Source organism: Argiope bruennichi, chromosome 11 (genome assembly GCF_947563725.1).
Source record: "Argiope bruennichi chromosome 11, qqArgBrue1.1, whole genome shotgun sequence".
Taxonomy (NCBI): domain Eukaryota; kingdom Metazoa; phylum Arthropoda; class Arachnida; order Araneae; family Araneidae; genus Argiope; species Argiope bruennichi.
Genome location: NC_079161.1, coordinates 44,443,847 through 44,465,584, shown reverse-complemented (window position 1 = coordinate 44,465,584; position 21,738 = coordinate 44,443,847). Strand labels below are relative to the sequence as shown.

Below are 21,738 nucleotides of genomic sequence, written 5' to 3'. Positions count from 1 at the left end.
TTTCGAATATTCTATCGCATAAAATTGATTTTTTTTAACATTATAAAATTAAGAAAATTTTCTTTTAAATTGTATCGATTCAGTTGTTGTTCAATTTTCCTGTATTCAAAATCTTCTATATTACGTTCTCATTAAGCTTATTTCAGACTCAAAAGCTCTCAAAGTGTATTTCAGACTACAGTTCTAAAAAATATACTTATTTCACTAAATTTAAGCCAAGTGTTTCCTTTGAAAAACTGTATTAGACGAGGCAAAACACATCAGTTCTAAATTTGTATTGCGAGCTCCTGAAACGTGTCTCTTAACACATTGACTGCCGCATGACGCGCCAGTGCGTTACAGATAATATGTAATTGTACCAAACCATCTATGTTATTAGATGACCCCTTCTCTACTACAGTCAGGAGATAGCAAAAAAGGGGTCATCTAACTAGATAGAGGACCCGAATATTGGGTGTGAGTCGTGGCAGCGAAAGTGTTAAATTCATTCAGTGTTTATCTGTCTCTGTTTAACAGTTCCAATCTCACAGATTAATCTATCTGTAACTTTCACTCTAATGAAAGAAGAGAAGAGAGAAGTGAAAGAAGGTGGTGATACAAAGGTCACCTCGAAACATTCTGTTGTTGTTCTTATTGTGACTTATGGCACTTTTCAAGCCTACAGACAGTTATCTGTCAGTGATTTAAGCCGAGTGAGCGTCTCTAGTTTTTTCAGTAGCACCAACTAGGGCCAAGAGTATGACTTAGCTACTTTAAGCGCCACATTCGCTTGCACATTCTCTTTTTAGAGAGGGGGGGGGCACATTCACATTCACACACCTCAGAGATAGAACACAGAAGCAGAGCAACCATAACCGAACCGGGACTTGAGCCCGGGATTCCCAGAAGACGTGCTACCTCTATGCCAGGACGCCACACGAAACATTCTACTGAACCTAAATTACAATTTATTTTGTAATTGAATTAAATGCTTGATTTACAATTTTCAGCTGAATAAAAATTTATGTGTTCAACGATTATCTCTTGCTAGATAGCATATTTTCATATTGGGAGAAAAACAAAGTAAATAAGTAAATGCACGTAAAGATGAAAATTTCCTACTTATTCCCTTAACTTTAGAAGGCTTGATTGGAGAAAAGTCATTGAATAAAAAGAATTAAGCATCAAGAAATTTTGTGCATTAAATAAATAAAGAATGTGTATTAAAATTTTTCGAAAGAATTTTGTATGTATAATAATGCATACATAATTAATTATACATTAATAATTTATGTATAATAATTCATACATAATTATACATAAATAATTTATGCATAATATTGCATACATTTTTATGTATAATAATTCATTCATTCAATATTCAAATCATAGCAATTTAAATACCCTGAATGTTGAAATGTGATTTCGAATTTCTCTATAAGCTTGTAATATTGTCAAGTAGAAATAGCAGAATAATAAATAGTTTAAAAAACGAGAAAACAATGATAAAAAATTAAATTATTATCTTTTATAATTACTGAGGAATTATGGGAATACAGAAGAATCATCTGCTATCCAATCAGCTTAGAAGCACTACGGAACTCTGGGGTGACAGAAGAATCATTTGTCATCTAGTCAGTTTAGAAGTACTATGGAACTCTGGGATGACAGACGAATAATTTGTCATACAATCAGTTTAGAAGTGCTACGGATGACAATCGTCTGCTATCCAATTATTTTTCTTCTTTTAAACTGAAAGTGGTTGTTAGCATATTTATTTCATGCTCGAGACAATATTTCCAAGAACCTTAATTAGTCGCTTTTCAAAGCCAACAAAAATAGTCCGAATAAAAATATAATATGCAACCATAAATATTTGATTTTAGGAAAAAAAATAACACGAATACTCTGCTCTCTTTGGCATCTGGTTTCAATTATAAAAAAGAAATATAACTGACAAGGAAAGTAAGAAATTATATACTTTTGGATATAACAAGTTAGCTCTGCTGAGTAGCTACGGAATAAAATAACTCATATAATATTGGATAAATTTATTTCTTACTGTTTAAAAAACTCCACTAAATAAACTCCATTCCTTTAATGACCATATTGATTTTTTATAAAAGAAAGCTCTGTGGTTTTTTTTTTTTTTTTTTTTTTTTTTTTTTTTGTAAAGAGAATGTTTTTTTTAATTGAATCTTGTTTTTACCGAAAGACATTTTTAATCAAATAGCAACCCAAAAATGCATACCTTGCAGCATTTGATATATCTGAAAATTGCAATACTAAAATACAATTAATAGAATATACGACAGATCAATATTTACAATATTTCAAGCCAATTTTTAAAAATGCTGGCCATTAATCTGTTTGAAATTAAAATAAAATCGTTTCCCAAAATAACATGCAGATTTTGAATAACTATAATATAAACTATTAATAATATTAATCACAGTTTAATTACTGAAATTAATAAATAAAAATAAAGAACTTTGTTGCTGGAATTTTCATGATTCTAATAAATCTCATTGAATCCGTATTATTCCTGCCTCGCCCAATGGCATTCTATATCAAACTGACTGGCCGTCAATTACAAAGTCATATTGACCACCAATTTAAAAGTCTAATTAAAAGCCAATTTAACAATCAGAAAAGAAATGAGGTACTACTACCTCTAAGCTGCAATGACTATTACTGGGAATTGCATGGTTTTTCCGTAGGAAGTATCGAGTTCTAACATATTTTTTTTTCTCAAAGCTAGAGTTTTTTTCTTGAAAAACCATTTTTAAACAGTCGCGTGACTATCAGACTACGCATACATCAATATTTAGAAAACAATGGGGTTTTTTTCATCTCAAAATCGTTCGATTTTTTTTTTTTTTTTTTTTTTTGAGAAACTGTTTTTAATTGGCTTATTGTTTGTCTGTTCATTCCCATTTTCCTCTTTGTGCTTCTTCGGGCGATAACTTCTTACGACCCTGCCATTTTTCTGCCAGATAGGAGAATCGGGTACATGGCGGACATTCGAGCCAAGTTGTAACTTTTTGTTGGCGATAAGTCGCCAAATATGACAACCTCCTTTGTCATTTTTTAATAATACTAAGAGGGATAAGTCGCCACTTTTTCTAACCATGTATTTTAAGGCTTCAAAAACCCCAGACTAAAAAAATAATATCTGATAAATCTCATTTGATAAAAAGATGAAAAAAAAAAAATACCGCTTTTTTTTTCCGAGAAGCTTTCGGATGATTTCGAATTATGTTTTTTATCTGTTTTTTTTAATCATCAGATAACATAAATAATAACTTAAACAATTATCAAACGCATGTTGATTCATTGTGATATATAGTTAATAAGTAATTGATTAATATTATTAGTTCATTCTTTTCATCTTTGAGAATATTGTGACTAATCAGCTACTATTAGGAATATATTAGGACAGACATTTAAGAAATTTTTTACGGATTAAAAACTGGGCTTTTAGATGAAGGATGCTACACAGCTCTAATGTGAGAAACTTTCGTCATCAAATCCACGCAAATATACAATTAGATTAATGACGTAGTATTGAAATTCCATGTATTTTCCGAATCTCAGCTATATAGATTTATTTTTGTGGAGATTCATAAAACAAAATATCTATTCGCAAGATCAGCTAAAATAAACAGTTTGAGAAGAGCCATCGAAAAAATTTTGAATTTTTTATTATTAGCATCTTATTTACCTTATTATTATTATTATTATTTATTAAATTAGCATTTTATTCCTTAGCACCGCTTGCGATTCCTTTAGTGGGAATTATTAGTATTACTTCACCAAAAATTTTCAATTATTAAACATAATTGATAAAAAAAAATGTTGATTCCTATTCATTTATTTGTATTGTAAAAATTTTATGTCTAAAATTAATTATTCAAAATCTATTTTATCAAACTATAAGATCATTTATCGACACGTAGTATAATTGTTCCAAAGAATCAAAAGTTAGCATTTTTTTTTTTTCAAAATGTTCTTTATTTTTTCTGAGGTTCGAATTCGATTTTCCACATCATGTGCATTTATCTTTTTACATTAAAAAAAAAGGGATATAGTGACAAGTGGTGGAAACGATGCCAATATTTTAATTGAGAAATGCGTATTTAAAAATTAATATAGGAACTATAATACAAATTAGAATGAAACAAGATAAAAGCATAAAAAAATCGATCGTCAGAATTGGAAACTTATAAAGAAAAAGGAAAAGAAAAAAAAAATGCAATGAGCAAACATAACCTTCTGTTGACTATTTTTTCCAAATGAATAGGTACAGGATTCCCAAGTGAAATTCATTTTTTCAGATAAAGTCACTCTGTCTTCGAAATTTTGAATAGGAAGAACACATATAAATCAATTTTGATTGGTATTTGGTATTGGTATAATTTTTAAAAACATTTTACAATAGAATTTGATTTTCATTTGGCTCAGATCACTGAAACTGCTAATGATTCTGCTGATATATATATATATATATATATATATATATATATATATATATTCAAATCTGAAGAATATAGAGAAAGTATTATGATTGTCAAAAAACTTCTAACACGAAATTTTGTTGAATTTCCACGTTTAAGATCTCCCTGCGTTTGAAAATCACGTTTCTGTTATTATGTCTGTATATTTATCGATAACTAAAAACGCATCAAATTAAGCCGGTATAGGTGGTATAGGGTTAGCGCATCTTCCCTGTCATCTGGGCGTCCTGGGTTCGAGTCCCGGTTCGGGCATGGTTGTTCTTTATCTGTTCTATCTGTGTGAATGCCCCCCCCCGTGTAAAAAGGGGCTGTGCAAACGAATGTGATGCGTGAGTAGCAAAATCGTACTCTTGGCCCTAGATGGCGCTACTAAAGCAAGAGGCGCTCTCTCTCGGCATAAAATCGCTGACTTCGGAACAAGCGGGCTTATCCATGGAAAGTGCCATCAGAAACAACAACAACAACTTTGAATTAAACGCATGAAATTTCATATAGACTAAAGACAAAATTTTTCTGTCTCCTGTCCTGTTTACCTGTCAAATTTTAAAGGAATTCCCTCTCGAGGAAGGCTAGCTGTTAGAATACAAGCGAACTCGATAATTGCAAAACGTAAGGTATTACCCAGATAAAATCGACCCATACGTTTAATTATGTCTGACTGACGTCTGTATGTGACGTCTAACTACACGATTTGCGTATAAAATAAATTTAACTCCGACATTATAGAAACTTTAAAGACAGCAAAGCACAAATTTACATAACAATGTGCTGTTTAATGACATGATCTTCTATAGTTTTGTAATATTCGATGTATGAATAAAAGTGGTAAAAGGTAAATTTGAAATAATATTTTTTTTTCTTATTTATTGAATTTGAACTTATTTTTTTCATAGTTGTTCTTGCGAATACTTCTAATTAAGTATTTCAAGAAATGTTTGCCTCAAGGTTAAAAAAATATCCGTTCTAAAATTTTTTTCATAGCTGTTCTTGCGAATACTTCTAATTAAGTAGTTCAAGAAATGTTTGCCTCAAGGTTAAAAAAACCGTTCTAAAATTTCATTTTCTTCGTAGTATTGTACTTTGACCAGTTTTTTTTTAATGATTTCTTTCCAGAAAAAAAAATTTGGAATCGTTCGGTTACCCTACATTACTTTGTCGCTTGTGAAATTTGTAGGGCTGAAAAATATTCAAGGTCAATAATTGTTGATGTTGTTTCTATTCCAATGAATTTGAATTCTTAAAGAAATAGCTGTCTAATTACGTGTATTCAGCTGGTGTTCTCTTGCTTTTTATTCTTAATTATTTCGAATTATATAAATTTTGTAAAAATTAAAATATATGTTTACCAAATTTTTAGTTTTTATTTTGGATATTACTCAGAATATAATTAAGTTGTCTTAAACTTCCAAAAATAATTTTACATGACATTAACTTTTTTTCGCTCTCCTTTTGTATAAGCACGAAAAAGTACACTATTAAACTTTCCCTCTTATGTATAACCGGTCTTATACCTGGACGTCAATGCAAAGGTCTGTTTTGGATAGCCTACTTAGCAACTCAAAACCATAACTGTGATGCTATGTAGTTTCTCCACTTATACATTGCATAACAATTCGAATGAACTGCTTGACAGTCAAACGCAACACTTCACTTATATCGGGTGTTTCAAACAGATCCTTTATTGTATCGATTTTCGACTCTTTGGTTATATTAAACTTTCATTGAAAACTTCGTCTTGTTGCAACAACACGAGGTGGAATTCCAACACCAGAAAAATCCTTTGTTCTAAGGAATAAACCATTTTTTCACAACAAGCAATCTGTGAACATCACACGCCTAAAGCAGAAAGAAGACTTACAGAATGGCGAACTCAGACTGCGTTTTCTTCTATATCTTTCAAATTGCCTGCAGCGCCATCTGTTGTTGTAAATTTTAACTAATTTCGCAAGTTTGTCTGCCTGAAAATTTACTGTTGTCCCAAGAATATTTCAACAAACAGTATATTTCTATCGCTGCCCGTTTAGTTTTTATTGATTTTTGAAACACCCGATATATAGAACTATATTTCTCTAAGGCATTGTATGGCTCTGTGTTTTACTTTCTGATTTTCTTATATGTCGTTTTTATGTGCTTCATCCATCGCACCAGTAACATTTACTACATAACTCAGAGCTCTAACACGCCATTATAACACAAATCCTCCTCGAAATTCCAAGTATCTTTTAATATTTTAAAATAAGCTCGAGCATTTACATCTTTCTTGATGGTTGGGTTGACGGGGCGCCTAACCCCGGTAAGGAGAGACTTCACAGTGCTTTGCTGTCTATACTTTGCCGTGGCCACGAGTATTTACATCTTTCTTTCAAATTCCAGATCATATATTGGATGATATAACGTTTAAGCTGGTAAGAAACTGTTTGGAAAATATTTTACTGCCAGTTGATATTGTTTCTGGTTATGCCTTAGAGAATGTACAGTTAAAAATGAAACATATTTATCTTTTTAAAGAAGATGCTCATTGTCTAGACAAAATTCTGTTGCTAGTAAAATTCTAATTTCTTTTATTTCTTTTGGGAATTATTTTTGTACATATGTTAAGCAATTCTTGTATGGTTCAGCGATTATATATCTAGTACACGTCGCTTCATTATATAAATAAAAATCTTTCGTTCTCCAGAAAATAGACGAAGATTTTTTTTTTAATTTATTATGTTTGGTTGAACAGAATCTAATATCTTTGATGCCAGTTTCTCTTCTCGATGCAAGTAGGAATAACCAATATTCTTTTATCTAATCATTCGCGTTCATGAAATACCTTAAATAGCAGGCTATCCCTCTACTGCCACAATGGGAAATCGATTAAATTTATTTTAAAATGTTAACTTAACTCTCACATTTTATGCCTCAAAAGAAAAATATATTAATAAAATATATTTAAAGAAGCGAACTATATGCTTAAATTGAAACCTCTTGCAGAAGTTTTTGGACTATATAAAAATGAATAATCTTCAATAGCATTGCAAATAAATTTTTAATAGTTTAAAGAAAATGAACTAAATATAAAACAGAAAATTTTGGTCTACTGGCACCAAATTTTAAAGTACGGAAAAAAAATTTAAAGACGTTATGTTTCATATATGGATATTTACAATAGAAATTAGACTTTGCATTGAATTATACACCAAATCTACAACATTCAAGAATACATACTAAAGCCATTTTGTCAATAAGGATTTTTTATTTCAGTTTATTAAATACAGTTTTACACTTTTAGATATTCATATTGTTAAAGCTTTTTAAAAAATATCTCATGTAAGAATTATAGCTTTATTTTATATATTATATAACTTTTCAACAGAAAAAAATGTACGAAAACAAATAAATTTATTGGGTAATTATTTTGGAATCTGCCATATTAATAGTTCATTTTTAAAATTGTTTTAAAATTTCTTTCAAAATAAGTAACCAGATGGTCAACAGCACAAATACTATTTCTTTTATGATATCAAAATATTTTTAATTGCTTATTAATATTTTAATACGGTTTTCTTTTCAAACGTTTCACCTATGTTTCTATGAGTTTGAAAGTTGATTACATTTGATGTGGCAACTTTATATATTTAGATTTCCCGCGACTATAATAAATTTTGATAACTGCATTTTGCACTTTAAAAATTCCTATTTTGATAGCATAATCTGCCGAATATTTTGTTAATTAAGGCTTATAGGCATGAATTTTGCTGAGATTGTGCTTCAGTATTATGCAGTGCATAAATGAAATATTCTCAAAATTTCTTATAAAATTTTTTAATATAACATCGTTAATAAAAAGTCTATTAAATAATTAATCATCTGAATCATAATTAATAATTAATCATTTTTATCATGAATCAACATTTCAAATAATGATAGAAAACTTTAAAAGATACCCTTACATTAAGTAGACAAAATTTATTATATTTTTGTATAACTTAATTGGCTTAATTTTTCTCTTTTTTTTTTTCTTGTTGAATTTAACAATGCAACCAATACAACATCTAATCACACAATTAAATGAGATAATACTTCCATACAAAATTTTTTGACTAAAAAAAACTTGTTTTTAATTTCAGCTAAGAAACGCATGGCAAAAACTTTATCAAACATTGTTATAAACTGCAAATATATACTAAAAAAGGAGTTTAATACAAATTTACAATGCAAGCATTTTTGAATTTTTAAGTGATGAAGAAAGAATTATGAATTTCAAAACCTGAATTAAAATATTGTGGAAAATGAAATAATACACAATAATCTTAATGAAATAATATACAAAATATCTTAATGGCGCAACTGAGAATCAATCACATTTTAAATATGGAACACCATAAAATAATTTGTTAATATATAAGGAAAATAAAAATGATTAAACAAGATATTTCCAATTTTTCTAGGGCAATAAAAACATTTCATAATTCAAATGAAGCTAATAAAGGAAATGTGTTTGACATAATAGTTTCAAATCTGAAGCAGACTTACTTATACCCGATTCAAGTTTTCAAAAATTTTTCGAACTAATGGCACTTCTTGAGCCACATTTAAACACAAAAAATTAAATTGTAGCACCCTTTTCCCCTTGAGATTTTACAGAGGCGTCCCCTTGTGGCGTTTTACAGAAGACAAGCAATTGGATGGCAGACCTACACCCTGAGGTCGATTTTTTCCCAAATGCACAACCCTTGCGCTAACGCCGAATGCTTTCGGTTGGAAACGGTAGAATCACTCCACCATACTGTTTTCTTTAACCTAATTTTCTATATATGCCTAATTTTCTATATATGTATATAATAATAAATGTTTGTAAATTTTGTAATGTAGCTGTGTTTGTGGAAATTAAAAATAGTGTATTTAAAACCGGGCAGTTATTTAGAAAATCACAACACACCCACTATAAAATATAATTTTTAGTACTATATACAAGAATGGTTTTTTTTCCAGCAAATATGTTTAATGATCGTGAATAAAATACAGCTGTCAACTGACAAAAGAAGGCATAGAAGATATTCTCCAAATTAACAGTTAATAAGAAATAATGGAATTGAACAAGGTGAAAATCTGGACATTTTAAGACAATAGAATATTTTTTAAAGTTCAAATATAATATTCTTATAATATTATTATATATTCATTTGAATTAATATATAATAATATATTGTAATAATGTTTAATATTTACGTAAGAAAATTCTATGTATAAGTGAAAAGGGAAAGCCGTCGGGGAATAGACGATTTACTATATTTTGTATATAAATTTAGTTTCTAATTTGCAGGGATTATATAAATAAACATATTTTTATAATCCCTGCATATTAGAAAAATAAGAACATATAAGATTAATTGATGCAGCTCAAAGGATTTGCAATGTCATCTGGTTCTATTAAAAAGATTCCTGGCAGATAAAAGTGGAAAGACATTGCAAGAAGCTGCTAAACCTCTTATTTATTAGTTTCGCCACTAGTGGCGCTGCCGAGTAGTTTCTCATGTGACTACTTTATTTTAGTAAACAACCTTCCGATACTTCAAACTTCGTTTCTGCGAACTAAATTTATCTGCTTAAATTATAGACAAATATTCTTTACATAAAAGAAGACGAATGGATTTCAAGCAGTAATTTCATTTTTAAAAACAATCATTTTGCCTTGACTGCACATTATTAAATCTTGACTGCACTTCCTTTTATTAAAATAAGTATACGTTATGAAATATAAAGTAAAATTCTGAATTTGATGTTATTTTTCTATGAGTAGCAATTTTATGAAATAATATCCATTAATTAAAAATGACGTTTACTGCTATTCTACCTTTTTCTAAGGCTCTCTTGAATAAGTTGATAGTTCTTTTATTTATATAAGGCTCTATTGATTAGTTATTTTTAACAAATTGCATTCATAAGTGGTTAAAAAGAAATAAATTAATAGAAAATAATGATACGTAACTTACACCTCAGTATTCAGTTTCTAAAGATCCAGTTTCCATATTAAAAACACGAAATAAAAAAAAAATTAACCCTTATAAAGTGCCACATTTCTATTTTAAAACAAATATTGTGCATAAATTATATTTTCAAAGATCAATAATTTTGCCATTAATGTCACTTTTTAAAGTATGGACTTCTTTACTTGGACAGAATGTTATTAGTTAAGATTTTAATAATGCTTACAGAGGTTATCTTATTATGCTATGCAGCATTTTTTAAACTATCGCAGCGCCCACAATCCTGAACATGATCACTTTCAATGCATCAGTCCAGTCATTTCCACAAAAAGCCAACCGAAATAACATTTTGGCTGGTTCTTGGATAGATGAAAATTTAATTCTTGCATGTTATGCATTTTGAACTCATATTTCATTTAAATTTATTTATTAAGATATGAAAGAGTAGAATCATGTGGAAGAAATCGATTATCTCTATAATTATTCATGATTTCTCAAGATGGGAATGGAAGTTTAAAATACAGGTCAAAAGTTTTGTCATGTCAAAGAAAAATAACTAAATGTTACTAACTTTTGCATATGAAATTAATAATTTATCTATAATTTTCTTGCAATTTTTGAAGCATTTTTCATTATTATATGACATAATCTTGCACAATATTCGTTATTTCTTCAGTATTTTGATAAATTTATTGCTGAGTATATGATTTGATTTAAAATTTTCTTCAAAGAACTCCATGTATATTCGACTATCACTATCACATATTGTTGCCATTATTGTAGTTATTTATTCAGGATTTTTAAAATAATTTCAGAAATTATAAGTAATACTGTCCCAATAAAATTTTAGATATTAGGACAAAGTGCAATGGAATGTTAAACTATTTTGATTTTGTGGAATCTGTTTGATGGTTGACCAATATAGTTGTTTGTGCACTATGTTAAAATAATTTTGTGATGTGTATTTTTTTGTTTGCTTTATTGTTTGACATGTTCTTTTTATTGTTTTCTGCAATTTTTATTTTAACTTCTGTTTAATGTTATAAATTAATTATGAATAGAGTCGAAAATAATAGAGAATTTTAATAAACTATAAAAAAATCAATCAAAAGTAAAAATTATGAATATGATTTAATGAATTAATTTAATGAATATGTTTACTTTTGATCCTAATAAAAGATTCCAAGAACAATTAATACCTTCTTGCCTAAGTTTTTTAGAAGCATTTATAGGTTCTTCGAAATTGAATCAAATATTTGTATAATAATTTAATCTTACCCATAACTTTTCTGCTGAACTCAAATTACTTTCTAACTAAATTATAGCCTTGATTTTATTTTTTATATGGATAGCCTATTGTATATATCGGAAAAATCTTTTCCCTCGGTTTGAAATATGTGTGTCGAAAAAAATAAAATATTAAAGAAATTTTGTATATTACGTATTTTATGGGCATATTTTGGGAATCTATATGTAAGTTTGGAGGCCATACCAAATATTTAGAAAAAGAATGTGTTTTATGCAATAAATTTAAAGCAAAAACTTTGAAAGGTCAAGAAAATTGTATTAATACCTTTCTCATAGAAAAATTCCTCGAATTAAAGTAATGGGTTTTATTTACATCGTTTTGCAATTGCCTGAGGATTATTGGAAATGGAGGAAAATATTATATATATTCTTCTTTTATATTTTTTTCTTCTTTTATTCTTTTCTTCTTTCTTTTTTTATATTTTTTTTATTTTTTTATAATTTTTTTTGGTTTAATTTTTTTTTTTGATTTTTTGTTTTTCCTATTAACTTGATTCTAATACTTTTGTTTCAATTCATCTGTGTTTTAGAAGTAGCTACAATTGCGCTCTCTAAATACTATGAAGTTCTTTTTTTGGTTTTAGTTTAAATAGGTTATAAATTTTAGTTGCGATTTCGAAACTGTTTTTGTTTCGTTTTCATTTTAGTTTCGTTTTCAAACTTTTTCTTACTTAAGATTGGTTATATATATATATATATATATATATATATATATATATATATATATATATATATATATATATATATATATATATATATATATATATATATATATATATATATATATATATATATATATATATATATATATATATATATATATATATATATATATATTAATTTAGATTCTTTATTTCCACAATCTAATGAAAGTTTTATGAAATATCGAATCTCGGACAAAAATTTTTATTCGCAAAGAAAGCAAGATCAGTGAATGAAAAATTTTAAATTGTATTTTTTGATTTATTTTAATGTAGATTTCAAATTATAATTTATGAACAATAAATTGAAAAAAAATTGTATATTGTTTTAACTGTATAAACTAACATAAAAATAGGAACCGCCGATAGAATAATATCTGCATCTGAAAACAAAACATTTGCCGTTAATTTTATATCAAAATATACTACTAATAATTGTTTGGATCTTTGATCAACACCTGGATAAAAGTATGAAGTGTGAGAACATTCTCATATTACGTCAACAAATAAATAAAATCTTTGGCTGCAATGTTTGTCAGGATTTATCATTTGCTCTGTCCTTATAAATACAAAGAAAAGAAGAAAAAATAATACCCAACTCTGATGGAATCTTGATAACACATATTAGGCTTAGTTAAGCCTAGAATCCCCTGTGCATAGCTGTAAACTTGCCTTTGAGCAATAACAAGATAGCATTGTTTTGCTTTACAAGACAGTTTTGCAAGCTTTTATACTTGGAAGATTTGCTTGATAATAAAACGCTTCCCTTTCCTTATACTTAGGCGCACTTTTTTTGTCTCGTAATTTTTCTTACAGTTTTAGTACAGAAGCAAATCTATTCTTTCGGCTTCATCTGACTTGTATTTATGTGCTTTTTTTCATCGCTACAAGGATGCTCTTATTTACAGAATAGCCTGGAGTTCTATTAATCCGATCGAACGAAGTAATTCCATATATCATGTTACGGCTTGCCGTGTAAGCTGTATCAGCACTTTTATGTACCTTGTGCGTCATAAGCGAGATCATGTTGTTGGAAAATAACTGGCTTAAGTCAGTTAGAAACTACATCTAAGTAGATTCATCTTCAAGGAAGTACGTAATATTATGTGTTCGGATTACAAATGTCCTATTTATAAGAATAAAATCGTTTAGATTCAATTCAATATAGTATGTATATAGTTTTTATTGATAATCAATTGTAATTTATTAAAAATCGGTTTCATTCAAATTTAAAGGTGTTTATTTATTTTTTTTAATCTATTTTTTCACTTTTTTCGAGGAATTCTAATACTATTATTTGATCATGTGCCTTCTCTAACAGATATTTTGTGACTAATAAAAAAGACTGATATAAATGCTACCTGTAAAATAAAATAATATTTTCATACTCATATGAATGAGTATGAAAATGCTATCTGATTTTTTATCGTGTGAAAACCTTATATCGTTTTGGTTTAGGGCTTTTGAAGCCTCAGAATGCGCGGGCAGAAAATTGGCTATTTATCGCTTTTTAATTTTCCGTTTTAGGGTTAACAGAAAATGATTAAGAAAATTGTCACATTTACGACAATCTTCAAAGTTACAACTTGGAGAGAATGAACGTCATTTACCCAATTCTCTTGGACAGTTGAGTGTGCAAATCACGTCCGGGTCACCAATGTAGCGAATTGTGATGAGCGAAGAGTGAACCTGCGACTTTGTGGTTCGCAGCCGAGTAGCATGACCACAATACAAAATCAATTGCCGGTGCCGCGCAGCTATTAACTGGCTTATAGGCTTTCACCACAATCGTAAGAAGTTACCGGCCGAAGAAGCACAAACAAGTAAACGAGAATCAGCGCAAGCGATATATATATATATATATATATATATATATATATATATATATATATATATATATATATATATATATATATATATATATATATATATATATAATTTTTAATTTTTCTAGCTGGCAAAAGAAGTTTTGGAGCTTGAACGATTTTGAGATGGAAAATAAACAACAACATCATTTTCTGAATATGAACGCATGCGTAATCTGATGGTCACGTGATTACTTCAAACCGGTTTAAACTGGTTTTTCAAGGGGAAAAAATTCTGCCTCGAGAAAAATATTTTTAGAACTCGATTTATTTTGAGATGGTCAAAAGCCATCGATTTTCTAAATGTTGGTGATTGCGAAATATGAGTCATGTGAGAACATGATGTTTCTTATGTTCGGATTGTTACACGTCACTTAAAATAATGTTCTCACATGATGACCTGAAATTTGGGTTAGCGGAATTCAATCTATTTTTCACTTTCTTTTCTCAAATAAAATTTGCATAATTTCAGTTTCCAAATTCAACAATTTTGTGATTGCTTTAAAAACTTCCTTTTCCTTTGCCTCGCTCACCACTCATAATTCTGCAATAAAAATGAACTTACTAAATTGAAAATTTGTATATTAACTATCAATGTATTAAAGCTTAATAAAAAAAAACTGATAAAAATAGAATTAACGCATGTTAAACTAAAAAGACACAATTTACTTACGAAATTAACTTTGTTATTTCACAAGAAATGAATATCAATGATTTGCCAAACCAAAGAAAACTGCACTAAATAACGACATCATATTATTAACCGCAGATTCTTCTTCCGCCTTTACTCGATTCTCAACGATCAGAGACTATTTTCACAAACAGGGTCATTTCCTCGATAAAAATTTTATCATCCGGTTTTATGTTCAAGGTAATCACCTATTTCAGGAACTGAAGTGACAATAACTATGCTGCATGTCCAATCTTACATCCACTTTATATGTTACAGTTAATCTCCTCCTTCACGATAGTAAAAAATCAGGGAAAAAATAATTCCAAATTGTTTTTACTGATAAATCTGCTCTTATCTCGACATCAAAAGAACAGAATTAACATGGTTTTGATCTTTTTTTAATTCTTTTAATTCAAATAAATTCAGTAGCAATAAATTTTGAATGCATTTATTCATTGCTGATAATTAAGGACGATGACAAAAACCTGTTGGTGCTGTCGTCGTCAAGAATTCAAGAATTTTATTCAAGTTGTCTATAATCACAAGGCAAATGTTATCTAAAATTTATCTGTGCATTTCTTTCAATTATGCCGTAACATCAAATCGTTTTTCAATACATTAAATATATAATATATTCCAATAGAAAACAAGAGGGTGAAACCTGACAACTTACGAAAGATTTTTGGAATGGAGTAATATTCATTGTTTGTACACAATTTTCGTGTGTTAGTGTATCGTTTCTGTGGTCTGAATTTTACAAATAAAGCTCAAGCAAAATCTAAACATTAAAAAAAAGTCCCACTTATTTTCAGTGTGGGCAAATTATGCAGCTATTCTATTTGATTCAGTTTATCCATTTTTCTACAGTAGGTTGATTTTTTTAACATTATTTAAAGAATATATTTTCTATAGTTTCAGAAGTTATAGTTCTTTTAATTCATTTATGTTGGAGTGCTTGAGAAAAAACAATTAAGTTAGAACTTATATGTTCATTTATTTCATTTTATTTTATTTATTCAATTATTATTTTTTTATTTTCAATATAATCACGAAAGTGAATGAAAAATGAAATATATTAGATTATGGCAACTTACTAAAAATACATTTAAAGCTACAAGCAGATAATGTTGATAATGCAATATGAATTTACAATTACAGAGAGAGTTCTGTAGTTTTAAACTCATAAACGTTCTCTCTGCAACTGTAATTTCTTAAAAAAGAAATTCAAGATTATTGCATTTAACGTAATGATATCTATTTCTTATTTCCAGGTACTGTCATCTTAGTTATCCCTGTCTTTGAATTTGATTATGTGTTTTATTTCCCACAGAGCCACATGCCTCAACTCTCCCAAGGGTAACATTCAGCCAACCACAAGTTCGGGCAGAAGAGGGGTCATTTGCTCAACTACCATGTGTAGCTCAAGGAAATCCACCTCCCACTTATAGGTATGCTGCTTTGCTACTCTCCAGTAAGAAGTGTAAGAAAAGAAGGATTCTTGAAGGATTCAAACTACTCGTCTTTAAGTTTTAGTTGTTTTAAATGTTAAACAAAACTCAGTTCCAAAAATGTCAGATTTAGAATTACGTCGGTGAAATCGGTGATTCACATAGAGAATTAATTAATATGCGATTTTAACACCAATATTTTATATTTGTATGAAATTTTTAATGCAATCGCTCAAACAAATTATTATGCCCATCTGTGAACATATAAACATGAGAATATAAAAGTATACTGTTCGTTTCAGTATTCTGAGACGACCACCTTTCGACGATTCTATCTGGCCAAGGAGTGAAACATAGAAGAATGTGCGCATTTCCGGAATTTACTTTATTGTTAAATGTATACATCTCCTCCTTTCATATTTCCTCTCACCCCTATTTTGTCGAATTAAACCTATCCTAACGCATACGGAAAATCTAGGAGGGTTTTAGAATCCGTTGGCAAATAATAACTAGCTAGATTGAGTAAATTTGGAATGCAATCATAGCCAAATTTCAAATCTGTTTCGAAATTCGTATTTATGGATTCATTGTAATTCTGCTTACTAGAGTATATGTTTGTAGTAAATCAGAAACGACTAAATTTTAAATTGTTCTATTTTGACAACAAAACTGTAAATGTGTGTCTTATTTTGCTATCAGATTGCTCATGATCGTAGTGAGAATAAACTATCTATCAGCTTGTCCACTATGTGTATGTAAATAATTCAATAAAGTAAAAGTGGAACTACCAAAATAAATAAAATTTCGTGATCTTGACAGCACGCTTGTAGATTTGTGTCAGATTTCGGAATTAATCGATCGAGGAGAAGAGTTCCTAATATAAAATAAGTCGTCTTCACCACACTATAAAATTAAATTCATAATACATTATACACTATACGATAAAGTTGAAGAAGGCATCCATTCACTAGTTCAATATAAAACTATTTTACACATGCCGGCCGATAAGGGGCTCTTTCGAAAAGGTCGCCATCAGCCGAGATAACCATCAAAAGTGCTTTTTCGACAAGACACCAGCATTAACGTGCCAAGATCTGACGTCAATACATTTCTACATTTGGCAACTATTATGGTAATGTTTGTATACTGTCGAATGTATCTGACGACAATTTGTTACGTTATTTTAGCTTGATAATTGAGGTGCTAATGAAAAAATATCATTTTCAACGAATGTGGAATAAAAACTCCTCATGCTAATATAGTATAAAAGTCTGAAAAATGTAGCTAAAGTCATATCCACACGGTATAACTCTATTTAAAATTTTGAAGTTCATCAAGACTGCTTCCATCGAGCTCGTGACTAAAGAGACTCGTGACTAAAGAGATACGATTATTTGATTTATACAACTAAACTAAATTCAAAACTGTCTTCTATATGGAGCTGTTCAGCATTAGATCTGGTATTGCCAATCGTAATTCTAATATGGAGGAAAATTGTGAAGATTGATAATTAGTGTAGGTGTTTCTTCTACATACTTTACAAAAATTACGAAAGTTAAGATATGTCCTAAAAGATAAAAAAATAAATTAGTACACCAGAATTTTCATTAAATCAACAGGAATAGACTTATGTGATATCTTTTTAGTTTTTCAGGCATATAATTAAAGATTCTTCATACTGTTATATATGAAATGCTATACAGTCAATTAATTGCCATAGAAAGAAAAAAAAAATTAAATTGGAGCATAGCACTGAAGAAATTCGTCTAAGTTTAAATTTAGATTATTAACATTCAGAGGAAGGAAGCGAAGAAAAATTTTTGGAATTTAAAAATTGAAACTATGGCACCTATGTGGCAGTGATATTCTATCTAGTATCGTTTGTTAAGAGATGAAATCTTTATTAGAAGGCTTAAAGAAAAATCCCTGAAGACACTTTTCCACATATGGACCCAAACGATGCCATAAATGTCCATTTATCCACCGAAGAATTATGAGCAATAGTTCAAAATCTGTGATAATTTATGAAATAATTTTATTCAAATTGTTTCATAACTATAAAGATGAATTTTTTAATTAATTTCTAACTAGATCCCCGATGTATAAAATTCACTAAACTTGGTTCACTTGTATGTTTTTAATAACAATATTTATTTTAATATTATCGGAACTCAATTCTGAGCTAATTGAATAATTTAATTTGATTTTCATTGCATTTCATAGCTCTAGCTGTCAGTGAATTTGAATTATTTATTTAAAGATTCATTAATGTTCATATAATTAAGCTATGAATCAAAGACGTAAAGTAATTTTTTTTAAATGGAAAAATACATAAAATGTTTTAATACATTAATATAGTGTGTGTTTTAAAACAATGTTTCTAATTTATTGTTTTTAATCATGGTAGTGCTCTTATGTAGTGTGCTATATTTATTAATTATTTATTTAAAGATACACTAATATCTATCATAATTATAGTCAACAAACTTGAATTCGATCAAGCATTTGGAGTGTAAAGTCGATTGGTGGGTCAAAATTGCAGCACAAAGAGCAAAGATACGTCGCGAGCTTCTGTAAATTGTTTAGGAAACCAAAAATATTATTTTCAACAATAAAAAAAAATGTCTTCTGGAATTTGATAAATATGAAAATTTATCACGTTTATAAAAATATTAAAAAATTAAAATAAATTTTCTTTTCTTGATGAATGGTATTCCTTCATTGCAAAAAGTTTTAGGTCTTAACTTGAGATTATATTAGTTCCAAAAAAAAAAACCCTCAGTTATTTAAATTTTCTGAAATAATGAAATATATTTATTTCATAGAGATACACAATCAAGAAAAAATATTACATTTTTTCGTGCATCAATAATTTTTTAAAAAATTTGCTGCGCTTTATACAAATCTTTACATTATAAAGATAATTTATATACCCATTGAATATGTTGCATCCTTAATGTCGTATCTTAAATCCGCGACTACCCACTTTCAAAAATGTGATTGTAAACCAGCTTTATATTAATAAATTAAAATTCAATTTGTAGTACAAATTGCTGTATAAAGAAACTGATACAGAGTTGATAAATATCATTACTCTGTTCAAAATCAGAATTCATTGTAAAATAATAACAATTTCCCATATCATTTTCTCTTAAAATTTCTGAATATGATTCATTTTAAACTCTCAAAAACTTGATGTCATTAGTTTAATTTTTAGAACTATTGCTTTTAGCCATTCCATAATACTATATTAAAACAAACTCATATAATTGAAACGAGCAGAGTTGTTAATAAAACCAGCGTAATAATAAAAGCGTTAAAAGGATTTTGAAAAGAAAAATCTATGAAGATCAATGAAAAAAAAAATACATAATTTTCTACAGTTTCGGTTGAATTCCTTTCCAATCCATCATCCAACGGCGTCATGTTTCGGCGGGAAGCAGACGATTCTTTTTTTTTTCCGATGATAAACGTGATTCTTTTTAGATTTGGTTCGATGAAAAAAATTTTATTAATAATCTTGAGTGGAATCGATTTAGTGAACCGAAACGGATTTCTTTTCAGTCGTACTTTGTAGTTGATGGACACCTACTTATTCATTTTTGCTTTTATGAAGTGCATGTGATATTTCAGAAAGAATTATTCTAAGATTTATTTCGTTCCTATAGACTTGAACGAAGCAAGATCAAATGGGCATTTTTCTTAATCTACATTTTATTGAGATATAAAGAATATTATTCCACAAATTTCAAAAAGTTTGATATAAAAAATCCCATTCATTTGAAAATCAACTGTCGGCATATATTTATTTTATTATTAAATACTAAATTATTAAATACTAATACGCTTGTCAAATAATGAATGTCTGGAAAAACGCGCTTTGCTCGGCAGTTTTTTTTTTTTTTTAATCGTGGTTTTTTTGGGTTTTTTTTGAGAAATTATTTAGATACAAATCACATATTTATTACATATATCTTTCGATCTTATATCATCTCACATCCACCAGCGCCATCTATTGATTACATATGAATATCTTTCGATCTTATCTCATCTCACATCCACCAGCGCCATCTCTCAACATTTTGAGGTACCAGTAGATTATCATGGTGCAGCAGCAATGCAAGTACCATAAAAAGTTAGGAGATGGCGCTATTTGGCATCGTCAGCATGAGAGCGGTTAGAAAAGTATGTGTAAATTATAAGAAAATGTTTTTTGTATCTGTAAAATTTCGTTTTTCCAGAGTGGACACCTATATAGATAAAGTTAATAAGCAAAACCTTATCCAAACATGAAATTTGATCCAAATCGTTAGAGCCATTTCTGAGACACAGGAAATAAATTTAGATATACCCAAGAATTGCTTTAAAATGATAGATAAGAGAAATCTAATTGAATTGCAAATGCTGGATCGAACATGGGTAAAGTGCTTGGAAGTTTGAAACCCTAATCACTACTCCATCTCAAATATACTTTTGCCCGTCTTGTATAGCCACATGTCAGTATTTAGTTATAAAAATGTGTTTTTGTGTTTAAAATCGTGTTTTTTTAGGAAAAGCACTTATACAGATAAATTTAAGAAACAAATCCTTATCTAAATATAAAATTTGATCCAAATCGTTAAAGCCATTTCCAAGATAAACGAAATAAATTTGCTTCAGTTAGCAGCCAACTTTTTTTTCCCATTAGCAGCGTGGCATTCCTTGGCTGTTTGGAGTGTCAACGACAAGGAAATTTAAATCAAATGGAATTTTTAATTTACATTTTGGACTTTGATTAATGATATTTAAAGCAAGAAATCACAATATAGATAGACTAAATATCAAAAATCTAATCTCAATTAAATATTAATAAAATACACTCACTAATAATACATAAAATTGTGTTGTGTAAAGGTAAACCAACAGAATTTTTTATGCATACATAGTATGAAGCATTTTGAGCTTCCCATTAATCTAAGGAAATGCAAGAGAAGAGTAGGATTCGATTTTCTTCTGGATTTGAACCAGAATTTGAAGCAAATCTTTCATATTGGACACAAGACTGCGAAGCTTCATTTACCTTATTTTTTGCATTTATCAGCTATCATATTCACATTCTCAGGAAGAAACAGATTTATAGAAGTCAAATTGTTAGACGAATTTGATTCAACCCAGGGCACACATATATACCCCTAGTCACAAAACCAAATATAAATTTATAAAGCTGTGACATTTCTTAATTATTATACTTCTATTAAAGCAAAAACTTAAATAGAGAGATTTCTTATCAATATAT

The 21,738-nt window shown here is 28.7% G+C and overlaps 1 protein-coding gene across 1 annotated transcript in view; it reads left to right on the top strand.

Moving 5' to 3' along the window:
- The first annotated feature begins 557 nt into the window (after window positions 1–557).
- Window positions 558–21,738, top strand: part of LOC129956545 (cell adhesion molecule DSCAM-like) — a 163,659-nt gene continuing 142,478 nt past the window's right edge. The window contains exons 1-2 of the mRNA XM_056068471.1: window positions 558–678; window positions 16,346–16,463. Coding sequence (XP_055924446.1) covers window positions 558–678; window positions 16,346–16,463 — 239 coding nt within the window. The remainder of the gene's footprint in view (window positions 679–16,345; window positions 16,464–21,738) is intronic.